The sequence below is a fragment of the Mesoplodon mirus genome, assembly GCF_964341445.2.
Source record: "Mesoplodon mirus genome assembly, chromosome: X".
Taxonomy (NCBI): Eukaryota; Metazoa; Chordata; class Mammalia; order Artiodactyla; family Ziphiidae; genus Mesoplodon; species Mesoplodon mirus.
This window is the reverse complement of record NC_138981.1, coordinates 58,540,635-58,561,607: the sequence shown is the minus strand read 5'-3', so window position 1 is coordinate 58,561,607 and position 20,973 is coordinate 58,540,635. Positions and strand designations below refer to the sequence as shown.

At 36.8% G+C, this 20,973-nt stretch overlaps 1 protein-coding gene across 3 annotated transcripts in view; it reads right to left on the bottom strand.

The window, feature by feature from the left end:
• Window positions 1-20,973, bottom strand: part of EDA (ectodysplasin A) — a 398,541-nt gene that overhangs the window by 77,173 nt on the left and 300,395 nt on the right. The window contains exon 3 of one of the 3 annotated variants that reach the window (XM_082610794.1): window positions 4,505-4,656. The exons of the other annotated variants lie outside the window; for them this stretch is intronic. Coding sequence (XP_082466920.1) covers window positions 4,565-4,656 — 92 coding nt within the window. The 3' untranslated portion in view covers window positions 4,505-4,564. Of the gene's footprint in view, window positions 1-4,504; window positions 4,657-20,973 lie in introns of those variants that run through there. 3 annotated transcript variants of the gene reach the window in all.

Sequence of the window (20,973 nt, the reverse complement as noted above, 5' to 3'; positions counted from 1 at the left end):
CCTAATATACTCTAGTGGGAGTATAAAATGGTGCAGCTGCTTTGGAAAACACTCTGAAAGCTCTTAAAAGTTAAAACATTGAGTTACCATTTGACCCAGAAATTCTACTTCTGGGTATATACTTAAGAAAGCTGAAAACACATTTTCATCAAAAACGTGTGCGTGGATGCTCATAGCAGCATTATTCATAACAACCCAGAGTGTAGTCAACTCAAGTGTCCACCAACTGATGAATGGATAAAATATGGTATATCCACACAATGGAATATTCTTCATCCATAAAAGGAATGAAGTACTGATATGTGATTCAACATGGATGAATTTTGAAGTCACTATGCTAATTGAAACAAGCCAGATACAAAAGGACAAATATTCCACTTATATGAGGTACCTAGAGTTGTTAAATTCATAGAGACAGAAAGAATAGTGGTTACCAGGTACTGGTGGGAGTGGAGAAGGGGGAGTAGTAGTTAAATGAATACAGAGTTTCTCTTTGAGAGGATGAAAAAGTTTTGGAAATATAGAATGGTGATGGTTGCATAACATTGTTAATGTGCTTTATGCCACTGAATTTTATCCTTAAAAATGGTTAAAATGGTAAATCATATGTTATATATATTTTACTACAATAAAAAAGGAATGAAGTCTTTATACATGCTACAAAATGGATGAACTTTGCAAATATTATGCTAAGAGAAAGTCGGACACAAAGGACCATATACTTTATGAGTCCACATATCAGTGGACAGGTATATCTATTGAGATAGAAAGTGGATTAGTGGTTGCCTAGGGCTGAGAGAGGGAATGGAGGAGTTGGGGAATGACAGCTAAGGATTTCTTTTTGTGGTGTTAAAAATATTCTAAAATTGATTTTGGCGGTCGTTGTGCAACTTTGTGAACATTTTAAAAACTACCTGGTTGTACATGTTAAATGGGTGAATTATATAGTATGTGAATTATATCTCAATTTAAGCTGCTTTTTAAAAAATGAGGATTATAACAGTCAATGATTAGTGAACAATGTATTACTTAGGTGCGTTGGGATTTTGCTGTGAATGTTATCATATGTAATATATGTATATTACTATGTTTAGCTATTTTAATAACATGTTCTATTTTAATTTTTTAAAAAGATAAAAGTGAGCTAATATCATTTTCTCAAATAAATTCCATCTGTGTCTAAAGGCTGGCATTTTTGACTATACTGATAAAGGTCAAAGTACCTTGTCACTATATCTGCAAACTATAAAAGAAGCCAACAGGAAATGAATGTTCTTCTGAACATTGGAATTGCAAATAAAATCACATCTTAAGAACCTCATATTTACATGGTGTTTAATTTACAAAGCACTTTCTGATATATTTCTGATGTACTGATCCTGTTAATACCCTTGTGAGGTGATCAGGATGGGTGTTAGGCCATCACTTTCCCTTGCCCAAGAAATTAAACAGAGGTTTGATCCACCCAAGTCCCACAGCTAGTTAGTGGCTGAACTAGATCTGAATACTAAATCTATTTTCAACCAATGCTCTGACTAATCTACCATTCTATTCAATAAACTAGATCACACAGTGCTCCATAAACAGGACGCATTTCTATATAGCAAAAGCAAATTAAAAACGTGAAAAATATATAAATAGGCCATTAATATAAAGAACTCTCACAAGTTGTCCATTTGTGTTTCTAACTTCAATTTATCTTTTTGTGATCTCTGAACAAGTGCACTATTTTATGTGCACTTAAGGCTTTTAAACAAGGCATGAATAGCATAAGACAAACTCAGACGGGGTTTGGGGCACATGGGTTCTAGGTAATAATTTTGTTGTTAAGCATTTTCTGAACATGTGCATTGTATTACTTTGGAATTAGACCTAGACATGGTCTCTTACTTCATGGAACTGCCAATGTAATGGGAGGAGGCGGCAAGACAAAAACAAGTAAGTGACCAATAAAGAAACGAATAAATTTGAATTGAGGAGTAAAGAGAGTCAGGTTAGAAGAAAAATGATAATGGGCTGGAGGGTAGAGAGGATGGCTCTGAACAATGACAGAGAGAATTTCAGAAAAGTCTTGATTGGAATGCCTAGTTCAAGCCTGCCATTTCACTGTAAAAGGGAGAGGAAAGAGATCCTAATCAGCACATCAGTAAGAGTGCAGTTTGCATTTATTTTTCTCATGCAGGTCTCAACAAATGCAAGGACTGGAATCATACAGAATATGATTTAAAAATTTATTGGTATGTTTCCTAAGAATATGATGTTGAATGAATTTATTTCATTGAATGGACAACGAGGAAAAATGTCAAATTATTTGATGTTTGTTCCAAGAAATGCATCCAAAATCTTTGAACTTGTCAATCAATAATGTGAAGAAAGAAAATAGCTTCTCTAATCTCCATGGCACTTAGCCTAACCCAGGGGAAAAAAAAAACCCCTTATTCCTTTATCAATGATTTTTATATAGGGCCTCAGGCAATCTGGGAGGAACATTTTCAAGATCACACACATAATCCAACTAAGTCTGACCTTTGGATTCTTTTTACCCCTTATAACTACCTCCATTAAACTGTTTCCTAAGAATAGAGAGAAATCTATGACTAAAGAAAAATGGATTCATCTTGTTTTCTCCAGATCATTACATGCCCATCAGAATCCTGCTTCATAGCCACTGGGAGAAATGATCAGGTACTTTGCTGGAGATCGATACACTGAAACAGTGATTCTTAGTTCTCATTTTACAATATCCCATTGGGACTCTGACTTTTTTCCCAGGGGTATTAGGAAATTCTTGAAACATTAATTTCAGTTCACTTTAGCTTTTAGTATAAATATATGCCAAATGGCACTTCTTTGGGGGAGGAGAAGGAGTCTTGGCCAGGAGAAGAAATCCAAAATCCAGCTAACAATAGAGTATTGTAACTCCAGGGGTGGGAATTGCAGCTTTAGCTCTCTGCTTGGCACCAATATCAAGCCATGACCCTCCATTGCTTCTCTGGTGTCAGAGAAAGGGAAAAAGAAGAGGGATAATTTTGATGCTCACATTTTAAAACCTTAAAAACACATATATCTAGAAATTCTATAATACTTAATTGTTAATAGTGCCTACGTCTGGGAACTGAGGTTGTGGTGTTGCTTTCCCTGTGTTACATCATAAATTCCTCTAATGCTTTAACTTGATTTTAGAAGGAGCACGTATTGCTCTTGTATTCATTAAAACTTTCAACTGAGGTTTCAGAAGCCAAAAATAAAATAAATCAGAATTATTAAGCCTAAAAAGACAGACTAAATAGCTTTAATTCTGAAAACAGCTGGTTATAATATAAAGACTAGTGCTACAGAATTCTTATACCACCAGTGTCCAATAGAAATGTAAGCCACAAATCTGAGCCACATATATAATTTAAAATTTTCTATTAGCCATTTTTCAAAAGTAAAAAAAAAAAACAACAGGTGAAATTAATGTTACACTTTAACTCAATATATCCAAAATATTGCTTTTTTGAGTACTAAGTCTGAAATCTGCTAGGTATTTTACATTTACAGCATATCTTAATTAACAATGGCTATGTGTATCTTTATTTATTTAGTTTTAAAAAACAATGTAATAAGCACCTGGGAACTAATCACCCAACACAAAAGCTAGGACTTTGTAAACAACATACATCTGATTACATGTTTCCTTCTTACTCTCATTTCCCTACCTCTCTCCTCCATCCTTTATCCTAAAGCTTGTGTTCATCATTTCCTCAATCTCCTTCTCATATAATCGCATCACATTGATATGAACTCCTAAAAGAGTATTAGCTGTTTATAACTTCATATAAAAGTTATTAGGCTGTGTTTAATATTTTGGGAATTACTTTTTTTTCAGTATTCAATTAGGTTTGTCATTATTATAGGTCCAAGGTGACTTGTTTCTTAATTGCATTTAATACATACATGGGTTTTTCATTTTTTTCCGGTTTTATTGAGGTATAATTGACATATAACATTGTATTCAGTTAAGGTGTACAATACAATGATTTGATATATGTATAAAGTGTGAAATAATTACCACAATGTTTAGGAAACATCCATCTCCACAATTATAATTTTTCTTCTTGTGATAAGAACTTTTAAGATCTACTCTTAGCAATTTTCAAATACACAACACAACACAACATTGTTAACTATAGTCACTATGCTGTGCATTACCATCCCCAGGATTTATTTATCTTGTAATTGGAAGTTTGTACCTCTTGACCACCTTCACCCATTTCCCCCACTACCTAGCCATGGCCTCTGGCCAATCTGTTCTCTGTTCCTTTGAATTTGGTTTTCTTAGATTCCAAATATGAGTGAGATTATACAGTACTTGTCTTTCTCTGTCTGACTTATTTCACTTAGCATAATGCCCTCAAGGTCCATCCATGCTGCTGCAAATGGCAAGGTTTCCTTCTATTTTATGGCTGAATAATATTCCATTATATATACATATATGTGTGTGTGTGTGTTTGTATAAACATACATATATACACCACATTTTCTTTTTTCATTCATCCGTTGCTGGACACTTACGTTGTTTCTATGTCTTGGTTATTGTAAAGAGTGCTGCTGTGAATATGGGAGTGCAGATATTTCTTCGAGATAGGGATTTCGTTTCCTTTGGATATATACCTAGAACATATATAGGTTTTTTGTGACAACTTCAACATAAGGGACTTACTTTTTATAAGCTTAAAATACATTGGTAAGATTCATCCATACCTCTAAGTGTTGTTACAGTTCATTGGTTTGACTGCTGTCTAATATTTCATTGTATGACTATATCACAGTTTATCCACACACTATACTGTTGATGGGCATTTAGGTTGTTTTATATATATATATATATATATATATATATTTTTTTTTTTTTTGCGGTACGCAGGCCTCTCACTGTTGTGGCCTCTCCCGTTGCGGAGCACAGGCTCCGGACGCGCAGGCTCAGCGGCCATAGCTCACGGGCCCAGCCGCTCCGTGGCATGTGGGATCTTCCCGGACCGGGGCACGAACCCGTGTCCCCTGCATCGGCAGGCGGACTCCCAACCACTGCGCCACCAGGGAAGCCCTAGGTTTTATATTTTTGTCTGCATATTCTTGTTTAAATCTACTATTGTACACACCTAACAGTTTCTTTTGGGTAGAGATCTAGGAATTACAATTCTTACCCAAATGAAACAGCTATATAGTGGATGAGGGAGAAGACAGACAGAGATCAGCCAGAGAGAGTTCCAGTATGGGTTAGAACCAGTAGGAAGAGCAACTGGTAGGGATGGCATTGCTTGTGGAGGCCCAAGAAACGTTGTGAGTGGCAGTTGGTTCTAGTTTTCCAGTCTTACTTTGCTCTACTGGGCTGCACCATGTGCAGTTAAAGCTTTGAACAGTAGCAGTGAGTAAAGCCAGGCCCTACTGATCAAGGTTCCCATACAAATTTTGGCAATGCCAACACATCTAGAGAACTTGGGTCCTGTGTTCCCAAACTCTCCACCCTTGTCCGATTCTTGGTGGTCAGTCCCTTTCCTCTGCATCCCTTAAATTGTCTTTCTGCACTGGGCTATGTGCAGGTATATACTGGAGGTACTGGCGGGGTAAGACAAAAACTTGACTTTTGGTGTATATGAAAGCATTCTCTGAGAGTGGGGGAAAGATGGAAAATTCTAAAATAGAGTTGTTTTTCTGTCCTAGACTGCATTAAATTCATCCCTATGAGCACAGTAAAAAATAACCTCTAGGAGTTAGGGCTTAGCATAGCTGGTTCTAATGGAAAAACATGAATCTGGGATTGGTAGCTGGATCAGCTACAAGGGACTGATTCTGAAGGAAGAGGGGCTGAGGAATTTATATAAAGTGAGGAATGAGAAACAGCAGTAGGAAGTTTAAGGTCTAAGCCAATGGCCTGGTGATGAAGAAAGGGGGAATTACACAGGTGCATATGGGGATACGGAACTCACATTTGCCCAGGGCTTTATATTTTGAAAAGTGCTTTTCAAATCACACTATATCTAATCCTTGCAGTAACCCAGTGAAGTAGGTATTACCATTATGCCACTTTATAGGAACTGAGGCTGAAAGATTAATATGCATGTTCACAAAGTTTCATAGCAAGTAAGTAGCAGACATGCAACTTGAACCCAGGTCCCTAAACACAAAACCAAGAACTGTTTTATTGCTCCAGTGATTTATAGCTGAGGTATTAAAGTGTGTTGCTAACGCTTTGCTGCTAAGTACTGAAGTAATGATTTACTTAAATAAAAACTCGAATAGATTTAATGGTGTTTCTGTAATAGTGCCACTCTCATTTGCATTCTGATAGGTTTTCTTGAGCAGGAAAGAAAGGAACCTAGTTATAGCCAGCATGCTAGAAAAATGCGTAGAACTCCAGGGACCCCAGGAAGGGAGTCTCGCATGTCTATTCAAGCTCTGAATTATGCTGATAAAAGGTCAAATTCTGTCACACTATATACCATAGCAGTCAGAGAAGTAATCTAATTTGGTGAATGAAAGGTGGAATAATAAATATATACAATGTAATTTTTATTTCTTCATTTTTGTTTAACTTTGAGAATGGAACATTGTGTACATTGACCAGAATTGCCCTTTGAAGAAGCTGTTTGTGCAGGAATAGAACTGGAAAGGACCCACAAGTTGCTCTCTCATGAACAAATTTTTTTAACAACTCCTTCCCTCAATCTCTCAATGGCTTACCAGGTATTTGTTATTATATACAACTCCTGTGGCTTCACAGACATGTGCATTGTCCACTGCCTGTCTCTTAAGATCTTTCTAGTGCAGTTTTCTCGATTCAAAGAGGGGAATGCTTTAGCATGGACCTGTAGTATGTTTTCTTTCAATCTTCAAACATTCATTAACTACTTGACTGTTTGCTTGTCCTAGCTAGTTGCCATGCTGAGGTAGAAGGAATCCCTAACCTCTTGTGACTTATCATCTAGCTGGGAAGATGAGAGAAGTACATGAAAGAGATCTAGAAAATGTAATTGTTTCAAGCATGTACATGGAAGAATGTAAACTAAGGAGATAAAGCTATCTGGCTGGAGGTTCATTAAAGCCATGAAGCTTTAGAACTGGATCCTGAAAGGATGGATAAGGATTAGAAGTAAGGAAGTAAGAAGGTAGTCCAGGAAGGGGATTGATTTAGTAAAATCAAGAGGCTGTAACCAGCAAGATCTGGTGAAAAAGGTAAGACCACTTACATTGCTGCTATGGTTGCAACCATGCCAATGTTATATGATACACTAAGCGTAAGTAGACCTTTCATTTTCTTGGAATTCCCTATTTCTTTGAAATTCCCAAACCAATAAACTCATATAAACTATGTTGTTTTATGTGTTCAACTTTTATGAGAAGTAACAATTCATATCTGTACATCACTGTATAGTTTATATAATATCTGCATATACATCATTTTGTTTGATGCTTACAGCAATCCTGTGTAATGACATGGAGGCTGACTTGCTACAAGTTAGAGTACTAGCAAGTGCAGAGCTCAGGACATCAGTCCAGATCAGATTCAGTCCAATCATTAACATTTACATGTTGTTTTGACCAATAATTGATATTCATAAATGATATTCTTAAGGTCCTAAGATTCTGATGTATATCTTGCATCAGCAATTATTAAATTATGCCTTGGGTCATTTTTTTATGTTTAGCATATTTGGTTGTTATTCAAGATTTTTTAAACTCGTATGAAATATTTTAGAACATATAATCTTTAAGATGGCTGCTAGTAGAGTTGGTTGAATACTGTCCTTCAGATTTCTTTTCAATTACAATGCTATACAGTCCTCACTTGGCGGCTTCATGCACAGTGAACACCTCACTTACTTGGCACCACATAGGATAAGAAGTTCCACAGAAGTGAGTTTTCTGGGTAACTAAAGCTTACTCCACTGACAGCAAACTTTGAGATCTGGCAGAAATCTTTCTAATATATTTTGAGAGTTCCCTGTCTTGTCATGTTAGAGTTGTCTATTACAGGATAAGCATCACTATGAAAATCCCCTACTGGACCATACAGTGAGGTGCTCAGTGTCTTACCAAGGCATACAGGGAAGTTTGAACCCCTACATTAATAGTCCCAAGTGACTTCACTTTTCTGGTTATTCTGTTTTTAGAATTCTTATTTTCTTTATGCTGCTAACTGTGCCTTCTTAGGGTATCAGTTTTCTCACATCTGGTAGACCCCTTTTCCCATTCTCATTGGTCATCAGACAACTAAACTCAGTATATCAGTAAGTAACATTTATTTTATATACAACGCTAAACCAAAAGGCTTAGTGAGGTGGTTGCCACCCTTCTCTCATGAGTAAGAGGCCTCAGTGGATTGAGATTTTGTTCCCAGATCACTGGGTTTCATTCTCTCTCCTTTTGGGGTTTTAGGTTGTGTTCTGGATTTTGGAGCTTGCTAAATAAAAGAGCTCTGACTTATCAGGGTATACTGAGAATAATTATATTTTATTTACAAAACTCACATTGTGTATATTTCTCCAAGATGGACAAAAGCGGATGTAACTTAAACTATCAGTAGTAAGAGCAGCTTGTGATATCCAATTTTTAATTCTTAATTCATTGGTGGGAGAAGAAAAAGAGAACTCTTAAGACAAACCTTATTTAAAACAAATACTCTACCTGAATCTTTAACACAGCTTTATATTTTTCTATGTGCTTTAGCATGTATTATCTCTTTGATCATCACAATCCTGTGAAATAAACAGGATAGCTTCTTTTCTCAACTATAAAAGTGGCTAAGAGATTGTGATATTTGAGAAAAAGCATTCTCATTTTTCTACCCCAAACCTGAGAAATAGATGAATTAGTACTATTCTCATTTTACAGTTAATACTAATAATTACTAACTATTGAGCATCTGTAAGTGCCAGCATCGAGTTAGGCATTTTACTTTATCTCTAGTCCATTTAGCATTAAAGGAAGTATTATTACTATATTTAGGTCATGAGAAAACTTAGGTTATATGACTTGACCAAGGCCACAAAGCTAAAAGTAGTAGAGCTAGAATTTGAAATTAGGTCTCTGTGATTTTAAATGTTAAATCAGGTCTATGTGGCTTTAAATTCTATGCTCTTTCCTTACCCCAAGCTATCTGAGAGAGAGAAACCAAGGGTCAGAAAGGTTGCATCTTGATATCAATAGAGTTTTTCTTTCTTGTATGTATGATTTCTTCCAGGCACCTGGAGCTTTACTGTACTACATTTGGGTTTTGTTTCTGATAGCTTCTGGATTTTGCATACTATGCTAGGGGGTAGGAAGAACAGATTATATTCAAACTGCTGAACTGAAACTTGAAAACAACCTCTGAGATAAAATATTTGTACCACAAATATACACCCTTCTCCTTTAAATAGGTGACAATGTAAACATGTGCTTTTAAAAAGCTTTGGAGATGACTTACAAAGATAATGTGCTATACGGATCAATGACTTTGTGACTCCGGTAAGAAATTTGTTGCTTCTTTTGAACAAAATAGAGATTTAAATGTGTGACCTGAAATATAAAATTTCATCTTTGGAAGCATGCAATTCATACTTTAAAATTTGATCATTTCAGTATAGCTTTTTTAAAAAAGAGTGATGAAACATATCTGAAATTCGGGGAATCAAATTGCTGTATTTACAATAACTGAACATCCTCTCAGCAGATACCATGAAGCTATCATGAGAAACACATTCTTTTTCCACTTCCTTTTTAAGAAATCATATTTCTAAACAGATTAGGATCAAAACATAGTGAATTACCAAGTCAATCTTCTTCCCGCTCTTCTGGCATAATGTAAGATAATGATGAGCTGAATTTCATTTATAAAGATGACACTACTAACTTTCTGGCAGCAGGCCAGGCCCATGAGTTGTTTTGCTATAGGGAGAATAGATCTGCACAAAGTCACCTTCTTCCTAGTACACCACTTGACAAATAGCACAGATTGGTTAGACCCCTGAGTTGGGGTATATAGAAATGCAGTGAGGCTACACCCTAAACAACTGACCTAATGTACCACAGTACTAAGTTCATTAAAGGGGGTGTATACTGGAAGCAGTGGTAAAATGCAGCTAAGATTCATAAGCCCACAGCAAAGCATCCTTGGTACGTCACCATTTCAAAAATAGCTTTCACTAAAGTTCTGAAGATGTTAATGGCATAGGATCTATGTCTTCTAGGTCAGTTTGAAGTCCTCAACAAGAAAGAGAGTAGGATCGGATCAGTCACTGTTTCTAAATTACACTGAGGGTCTAAATGGTGCTACTTTGCACCAGAGATTAGTAAGTAGAAGATCAGGAAAATTAAAACTGCTACCAAAGTTAAGAACAATTATACATGTCTTACCTTTAGTGAACAAGGAAGAATTATATTTGCCTTGCTAATATTTACTTCTCAAGTGTATGGAGGGTAGGGGAGAGATGTAGTGAGATGGGTAAGATGCCAAAATAATTTGGGATTAAAATACCATTGATCAAATGCTTGAGTGAGCATTGGAAAGCCAAGGTGGTTCTGCGCTCTAGTCACACTTTCTCTGCCCAAAGGTTCTGGCTTTCCTCAGTCCTTCCTCCAAGTCTCCTATGTTACATATCAGGTTCCCTAAGCCAAGAGGAGAGCCAAAAAACACAGGGGATTGGTTAGCTTTTGCACTTGCTGTTTCCTTTGTCAGAAATGCACCTTCTACTTTTCTTCATCAAAGTCTCATTCATCCTCCAAAATTCAATTCAAATGTCACTTCATTCATTCATATATGCATGCCTAGTATGTGCCAGCCATTGTGCACTTCTTGGAGATGTATTTAATATATTTGGCCATTCTGTGGCCCCTTCCTCTGTGCTTCCACTGCAATCTTATCACACCTCCAAATAAGTATTTATCACCTCTGGAAAGTATTTATAAGATTCTCTCTTATGAAAACAATGTGCTTCCAGAACTAAGGAAACTTATCTTACCCATTTGTGTATCCCTGGGTGTAATATAATACAGTGCCTTGCACATAGTAGAGGGTTAATAAATCTCTAGCTATTCTCTCCCTCCCTTTCATTTATATTTGCTATTTTCTACTTACTCTTGTGACTTGATTCTCAATCCTTTGGTCCCTATTACTTTACTCAGACTGCCCTGACCAGTGTTGCCAACAACAAACTTCTTACTGAATTCAATGGATGGACGAGACACACTTCTTCCATTAGGCCTGCTAAATTGGTAAAACGTAAGCCTAGAGCTGCTAGTAGCTATTTCTGCCACCTTATATGAAGAACTTTCCTGAAGAATAAGGCCAATATAAAGGGAAGCAGAACTGAGAAAGTCCTGATGACATCATTTGAGCTCCAAGATTCAGCCATGTTTTAAGCCAACTTTGTCAGAGACTTTATAGTTAGAAATGAGCTAATAAATCCTATGCCCTCTTTAAAACAAACAAACAAAAAAAACCAAACAAAAACAAACAAACAAAAAAAACCCCTTAATCCAGTTTAGGCCAGCTATCTGTCACTTGTAACTGAGAGAGTCTTAACATAGCTAATGATCTCCATATCTATATTTCCAGTCCAGATATTTTTCCTGAGTTTCAGATACATATCTCCAACTGTTTATAGGTTTTCTCCTCTTGAATTGCCCATAGGTACCTGACACTTAACCTGTCTAAAACCACACATTTTCCTACTCAGATCGTTATCGCAGTAAATAGTATAGCACCTTGCCAGAAACCTGGGTGGCTTCCTTGGCTCCTCTTTTTCTCCCCTCAATCAAATCACCAGTCTTAATTTTTTCTACCTACTAACTAAATCTGTCTACGTCAGTCTCCACTGCAGCTATGTTAATCTAGCCACCACCATCTCTTATGTGTATCATTGCAGCAGCCTTCTAACTGCCTTCTTTGTCTCCCTCATGCCCCTTCCAGTCCATTTTTCTGCCCATTTTATACAATTTTTCCTGTTACATTTAAAAAATAAATTACAGTAGCACAAGCCAAACATAACAAGTCAAACAATTCAGAACTGTACAAAGAATCACTAAACAGTTCTCGCTTTCCTATCCAACCTCCTTCTACCTGAGGTAATCATTAATTCACTCGGTGCCTCTGCTTCCCACCACTGTTTCTACACAATTATCTATATATCTATAGCTATAACTATATAGTTATAAACATTCTTAGGGTTTAAAAATCTGTCTCTTTTTTTACATCTTTATTGGAATATAATTGCTTTACAATGTTGTGTTAGTTTCTGCTGCACAACAAAGTGAATCAGCTATATGTATATGTATATCCCCATATCCCCTCCCTTTTGAGCCTCCCTCCCACCCTCCCTATCCCACCCCTCTAGTTCGTCACAAAGTATCGAGCTGATCTCCTTGCTGATGGCCCACTAGCCATCCATTTTACATTTGGTAGCATATGTACGTCAATGCTACTCTCTCACTTTGTCCCAGCTTCCCCTCCCTCCCTGTGTTCTCAAGTCCGCTCTCTACATCTGTGTCTTTATTCCTGCCCTGCTACTACGTTCATCAGTACCATTTTTTTTTTAAGATTCCATATATGTGCATTAGCATATGGTATTTGTTTTTCTCTTTCTGACTTACTTCACTCTGTATGACAGTCTCTAGGTCCATCCACCTCATTACAAATAACTCAACTTCGTTCCTTTTTATGGCTGAGTAATATTCCATTGTATATATGAGCCACGTCTTCTTCATCCATTCATCTGTCGATGTACATTTAGGTTGCTTCCATGTCCTGGCTATTGTAAATAGTGCTGCAATGAACATTGTGGTCCATGTATCTTTTTGACCTATGGTTTTCTCAGGATATATGCCCAGTACTGGGATTGATGGGTCATATGGTAAAAATCTTTCCCTTTTCAACGAAAATGTGACAGTATTATACATATTACTCTGAAACTTGAAGCAGAAGAATATGCCTACTCTTTCAGATGCATCTATAAAACTCTAACTCATTCCTTTTAATAGCTGTATAATATTCAATATTATGGCTATCTCACAATTTAGTCAATCAACCATTTCCTTATTTATAGAGATTAGGGTTATCCCTCTTTTGCCACTAAAACAGTGCTATAATAAACATCCTTATATATATTTGATCTATGTAGTGTTGTTATACATGTAGGATAAATTCCCAAAACTGTATCAAAGGTATTCTAATGTTTAATTTTACTAGAAAGTTGGATTAATATCCAAAAATGGGCGAAACAACTTATATTCTCAAATGTGATACATCACATTAACAGGATGAAAGATAAAAATCATATGATCATCTCAAAAGATGCAGAAAGCATTTGACAAAAGTCAACATCTTTTCTGATAAAAAAAACTCTTCACAAATTAGGTATAGAAGGAATGCATCTCAACTTAATAAGGGCCATATACAACAAACCCACAGCTAAAATCATATTTAACAGTGAAAAGTTGAAAGCCTTTCCTCTAAGATCAGGAACAAGATAGGATGCCTATTCTCAACACAGTACTTGAAGTCCTATAGTCAGAGCAATTAGGCAAGAAAAAGAAATAAAAGGCATCCAAATTGGAAATAAAAATGAAAAATTGATTCTGTTTGCAGATGGTATGTTCCTATATATAGAAAATCCTAGACTCCACCAAAAACCTGTTAGAAATAATAAACAAGTTCAGTAAAGTTGCAGGATACAAAATAAACATACAAAAATCAATTGTGTTTCTACACACTAACAAGGAATTATCCAAAAAAAGAAATCAAGACAAAGATCCCATTTACAATAGCATCAAAAATAATGAAATACTTAGGGATAAATTTAGCCAAGGAAGTGAAATAGCTGTACACTAAAAAGTACAAAATACTGATGAAAGAAATTGAAAAAGACACACAAAAAATGGATTAGAAGAATTGGTATTGTTAAAATGTCCATATTACCCAAATCCATTTTGAGACTCAATACAATCCCTATCAAAACTCCAATGACATTTTCCACAGAAATAGAAAAAACAATCATAAAATTTATATGGAACCACAAAAGACTCCAAATAGCCCAAGCAATCTTAAGCAAAAAGAACAAAGCTAGAGGGCTTCCCTGGTGGCGCAGTGGTTGGGAGTCTGCCTGCCGATGCAGGGGACGCGGGTTCGTGCCCCGGTCCAGGAGGATCCCACATGCTGCGGAGCGGCTGGGCCTGTGAGCCATGGCCGCTGGGCCTGTGCGTCCGGAGCCTGTGCTCCGCAGCGGGAGAGGCCACAGCGATGAGAGGCCCGCGTACCGCAAAAAAAAAAAAAAAGAACAAAGCTAGAGGCACTACATGTACTGATTTCAAAATACATTACAAAGTTACAGTACTCAAAACAGTATGGGCCTGGCAAAAAAGCAGGCATATAGACCAATGGAACAGAATAGAGAGCTTGGAAATAAATCCATGCATTTATGGGCTACTGATTTTCGACCAGGGTGCCAAGAGCACAGAAGGGAGAAAGAATAGTCTCTTCAATAAGTGGTGCTAGGAAAACTGGACATCACATGCAGAAGAATGAAATTGGACCCTTATCTCATAGCGTATACAACAAAACCCCTCAAACTGGATAAAAGGCTTAAATACAGACCTGGAATTGTAAAACTACTAGAAGAAAATACAGGGGAAAAACTTCTTGACATTGGTCTGGGAAATGATTTTTTGGATATGACCTCAAAACCACAGGCAGGGTTTCCCTCCTGGCACAGTGGTTAAGAATCTGCCTGCCAATGCAGGGGACAAGGGTGTGAGTTCTAGTCCAGGAAGATCCCACATGCTGTGAAGAAACTAAGCCCGTGCGCCACAACTACTGAGCCTGCGTGCTGCAAATACTGAAGCCCACGCACCTAGAGACTGTGCTCTGCAACAAGAGAAGCCACCGCAATGAGAAGGCCGCACACAGGAACAAAGACCCAATGAAACCATAAATACATACACAAATAAAATAAATTTATTAAAAAAAACCCCACAGGCAACAAAAACAAGTGGGATAGCATCAAACTAAAATCTTCTGCACAAAAAAGGAAACAATCAACAGAGTGAAGACACCACCTATAGAATGGGAGAAAATATATGCAAACCACATATCTGATAAGGGGTTAGTATCCAAAATATGTAAGGAATTCAAACAACCCAATAGCAAATACATACATACATACGTACATACATACATACATACCTGATTAAAATATGGGCACAGGATCTGAATAAATGGTTTTATAATGAAGACATACAAATAGCTAACTGATATATGAGAAGATGCTCAACATTACTAATTATCAAGGAAATGTAAGTCAAAAAGCACAATGAGATGTCACCTCATATCTGTTAGGATGGCTATTATCAAAAGGACAAGAGACAACAAGTGTTGATGAGGGTGGGGAGAAAAGGGACCCCTTGTACATTGTTGAGAGGAATGTAAATAAGTAGAGCCAGTATGCAAAACAGAATGGAGGTTCCTCAAAAATTAAAAATAGAAATGCCATATGAGCCAGCAATCCTACTTCTGGGTGTATATACAAAGGAAATGAAATTAGTATCTTGAAGCGATATCTGTACTCTCATATTCATTGCAGCATTATTCACAATAGCCAAGATATGGAAACAATGCAAGTATCCATCAACAGATGAATGAAGAAAGAAAATGTGATGAACACACACACACACACACACACACACACACACAGAGGAGGTGGTTGTCAGGAGCTGGGGGGTAGAGGAAATGGTGGTGAGGGGTGGTTGATCAAATGGTACAAAGATTCAGTTACGCAGGTGAGTAAGTTCTGGACAGCAAATGCATAGCATGGTGACTATAGTTAATAATACTGTATTCTATACTTGAAATTTGCAAGAGACTAGGGGTTCTCACCACAAAAAAAGGGGAACTATGTCAGGAGATGGAAATGTTAATTAGCTTGACTGTGGTAACTAGTTCACAATGTATATGTATATCAAAATATCACATCCTTGAGGGCAGACAGCAGAAACAAGAAGAACTAACTAAACAAACAACAGGGAGGGAACCCAGCCCCACCCATCAACAGTCAAGTGGATTAAAGTTTTTACTGAGCTCTGCCCACCAGAGGTACAGTCGGCACTACCCACCACCAGTCCCTCACATCAGGAAACTTACACAAGCCTCTTAGAGAGCCTCATCCACCAGAGGGCAGACAGCAGAAGCAACAAGAACTACAGTCCGGCAGCCTGTGGAATAAAAACCACATTCACGGAAAGATAGACAAGATGAAAAGGCAGAGGGCTATGTACCAGATGAAGAAACAAGATAAAACCCCATAAAAACAACTAAATGAAGTGGAGACAGGAAACCTTCCAGAAAAAGAATTCAGAATAATGATAGTGAAGATGATCCAGGACCTCGGAAAAAGAATGGAGGCAAAGATCAAGAAGATGCAAGAAATGTTTAACAAAGAACTAGAAGAATTAAAGAACAAACAGAGATGAACAATACAATAACTGAAATGAAAACTACACTAGAAGGAATCAATAGCAGAATAACTGAGGCAGAAGAACGGATAAGTGACCTGAAAGAGAGAATGGTGGAATTCACTGCTGTGGAACAGAATAAAGAAAAAAGAATAAAAAGAAATGAAGACAGCCTAAGAGACCTCTAGGACAACATTAAATGCAACAACATATGCATTATAGGGGTTCCAGAAGGAGAAGAGAGAGAGAGAAAGGACCAGAGAAAATATTTGAAGAGATTATAGTCAAAAACTTCCCTAACATGGGAAAGGAAAGAGCCACCCAAGTCCAGGAAGCGCAGCGAGTCCCATACAGGAGAAAACTAAGGAGAAACATGCTGAGACACACAGTAATCAAATTGGCAAAAATTAAAGACGAAGAAAATTATTGAAAGCAGCAAGGGAAAAATGACAAATAACATAAAAGGGAACTCCCATAAGGTTAACAGCTGATTTCTCAGCAGAAACTCTACAAGCCAGAAGGGAGTGGCATGATATACTTAAAGTGGTGAAAGAGAAGAACCTACAGCCAAGATTACTCTACGCTGCAAGGATCTCATTCAGGTTCGATGGAGAAATCAAAAGCTTTACAGACAAGCAAAAGCTAACAGCATTCAGCACCACCAAACCAGCTCTACAACAAATGCTAAAGGAACTTCTCTAAGTGAGAAACACAAGAGAAGAAAAGGACCTACAAAAACAAACCCAAAACAATTAAGAAAATGGTCATAGGAACATACATATTGATAATAACCTTAAACGTGAATGGATTGAATGCTCCAACCAAAAGACACAGGCTTGCTGATTGGATACAAAAACAAGACCCATATATATGCTGTGTACAAGAGACCCACTTCATACCTAGGGACACATACAGAGTGAAACTGAGGGGATGGAAAAAGATACTCCATGCAAAGGGAAATCAAAAGAAAGCTGGAGTAGCTATACTCATATCAGATAAAACAGAATTTAAAATAAAGAATGTTACAAGAGACAAGGAAGGACACTACATAATGATCAAGGGATCAATCCAAGAAGAAGATACAACAATTATAAATATATATGCACCCAACAAAGGAGCACCTCAATATATAAGGCAACTGCTAACAGCTATAAAAGAGGAAATCGAAAGTAACACAATAATAGTGGGGGACTTTAACACCTCACTTACACCAATGGACAGATCATCCAAAATGAAAATAAATAAGGAAACAGAAGCTTTAAATGACACAATAGACCAGAGAGATTTAATTGATATATATAGGACATTTCATCCAAAAACAGCAGATTACAATTTCTTCTCAAGTGTGCACGGAACATTCTCCAGGTTAGATCACATCTTGGGTCACAAATCAAGCCTCAGTAAAGTTAAAAAAATTGAAATCATATCAAGCATCTTTTCTGACCACAACGCTATGAGATTAGAAATGAATTAAAGGGAAAAAACACGTAAAAAACAGAAACACATGGAGGCTAAACAATTCGTTACTAAATACCCAAGAGATCACTGAAGAAATCAAAGAGGAAATGAAAAAATACCTAGAGACAAATGACAATGAAAACACGACGATCCAAAACCTATGGGATGCAGCAAAAGCACTTCTAAGAGGGAAGTTTATAGCAATACAAGCCTACCTCAAGAAACAAGAAAAATCTCAAATAAACAATCTAACATTACACCAGAAGGAACTAGAGAAAGAAGAACAAACAAAACCGAAAGTAAGCAGAAGGAAAGAAATCATAAAGATCAGAGCAGAAATAAATGCAATAGAAACAAACAAAAAAAAGAATAGCAAAGTTCAATAAAACTAAAAGCTGGTTCTTTGAGAAGATAAACAAAATTGATAAACCATTAGCCAGAGTCATCAAGAAAAAGAGGGAGAGGACTCAAATCAATAAAATTAGAAATGAAAACGGAGAAGTTACAACAGACACCACAGAAATACAAAGCATCATAAGAGACTACTACAGGCAACTCTATGCCAATAAAATGGACAACCTGGAAGAAATGGACAAGTTCTTAGAAAGGTACAACCTTCCAAGACTGAACCAGGTAGAAACAGAAAATATGAACAGACCAATCACAAGTAATGAAATTGAAACTGTGATTAAAAATCTCCAACAAATAAAAGTCCAGGACCAGATGGCTTCACAAGTGAATTCTATCAAACATTAAGAGAAGAGCTAACACCCATCCTTCTCAAACTCTTTCAAAATTTTGTGGAGAAAGGAACACTCCCAAACTCATTCTAGGAGGCCACCATCACCCTGATACCAAAACCAGACAAAGATACTACAAAAAAAGAAAATTACAGGCCAATATCACTAATGATATAGATGCAAAAATCCTCAACAAAATACTAGCAAAGAGAATCCAACAACACATTAAAAGGATCATACACCATGATCAAGTGGGATTTATCCCAGGGATGCAAGCATTCTTCAATATACGCAAATCAATCAATGTGATACACCATATTAACAAATTGAAGAAGAAAAACCATAAGATCATCTCAATAGAGATGCAGAAAAAGCTTTTGACAAAATTCAACACCCATTTATGATAAAAACACTCCCAAAAACGGGCATAGAGGGAACCTACCTCAATATAATAAAGGCCATATATGACAAACCCACAGCAAACATCATTCTCAATGGTGAAAAACTGAAAGCCTTTCCTCTAAGATCAGGAACAAGACAAGGATGTCCACTCTCGCCACTATTATTCAACATAGTTTTGGAAGTCCTAGCTACAGCAATCAGAGAAGAAAAAGATATAAAAGAATACAAATTAGAAAAGAAGAAGTAAAACTGTCACTGTTTGCAGATGACATGATACTATATATAGAAAATCCTAAAGATGCCACCAGAAAACTACTAGAGCTAATCAATGAATCTGGTAAAGTTGCAGGATACAAAATTAATGCACAGAAATCTCTTGCATTCCTATACACTAATGATGAAAAATCTAAAAGAGGAATTAAGGAAAAACTCCCATTTACCACTGCAACAAAAAGAATAAAATACCTAGGAATAAACCTACCTAGGGAGACAAAAGACCTGTATGCAGAAAACTATAAGACAATTATGAAAGAAATGAAAGATGATACAAACAGATGGAGAGATATACCATGTTCTTGGATTAGAAGAATCAATATTGTGGAAATGACTATACTACCCAAAGCAATCTACAGATTCAATGCGATCCCTATCAAATTACCAATGGCATATTTTACAGAACTAGAACAAAAAATCTTAAAATTTGTATGGAGACACAAAAGACCCCAAACAGCCAAAGCAGTTTTGAGGGAAAAACACGGAGCTGGAGGAATCAGACTGCCTAACTTCAGAGTATACTACAAAGCTACAGTAATCAAGACACTATGGTACTGACACAAAAACAGAAACATAGATCAATGGAACAAGATAGAAAGCCCAGAGATAAACCCACACACCTATGGCCAACTAATCTATGACAAAGGAGGCATGGATATACAATGGAGAAAAGACACTCTTTTCAATAAGTGGTGCTGGGAAAACTGGACAGCTACATGTAAAAGAATGAAACTAGAAAACTCCATAACACCATACACAAAATTAAACTAAAAATGGATTAGAGACCTATATGTAAGACCGGACACTATAAAATTCTTAGAGGAAAACATAGGAAGAACACTCTTTGACATAAATCACAGCAACATCTTTTTTGATCCACCTCCTAGAGTAATGGAAATAAAAACAAAAATAAACAAATGGGACGTAATAAAACTTAAAAGCTTTTGCACAGCAAAGGAAACCATAAACATGATGAAAAGACAACCCTCAGAATGGGAGAACATATTTGCAAACGAATCAATGGACAAAGGATTAATCTCCAAAATATCTAAACAGCTCATGCAGCTCAATATAAAAGAAATAAACAACCCAATCAAAAAATGGGCAGAAGACCTAAATAGACATTTCTCCAAAGAAGACATATAGATGGCCAAGAAGCACATGAAAAGATGCTCAACATCACTAATGATCAGAGAAATGCAAATCAAAACTACAATGAGGTATCAACTCACACCAGTTAGAATGGGCTTCATCACAAAATCTACAAACAACAAATGCTGCAGAGGGTGTGGAGAAAAGGGAACCCTCTTGCACTGTTGGTGGGAATGTAAACTGATACAGCCACTATGGAGAACAGTATGGAGGTTCCTTAAAAAACTAAAAATAGAACTACCATACGACCCAGCAATCCCACTACTGGGTATATACCCAGAGCAAACCATAATTCAAAAAGACACATGCACCCCAATGTTCATTGCAGCTCTATTTACAATAGCCATGTCATGGAAGCAACCTAAATGCCCATTGACAGACGAATGGATAAAGAAGAGGCGGTACTTATATACAATGGAATATTACTCAGCCATAAAAAAGAACGAAATTGGGTCATTTGTTGAGACGTGGATGGATCTAG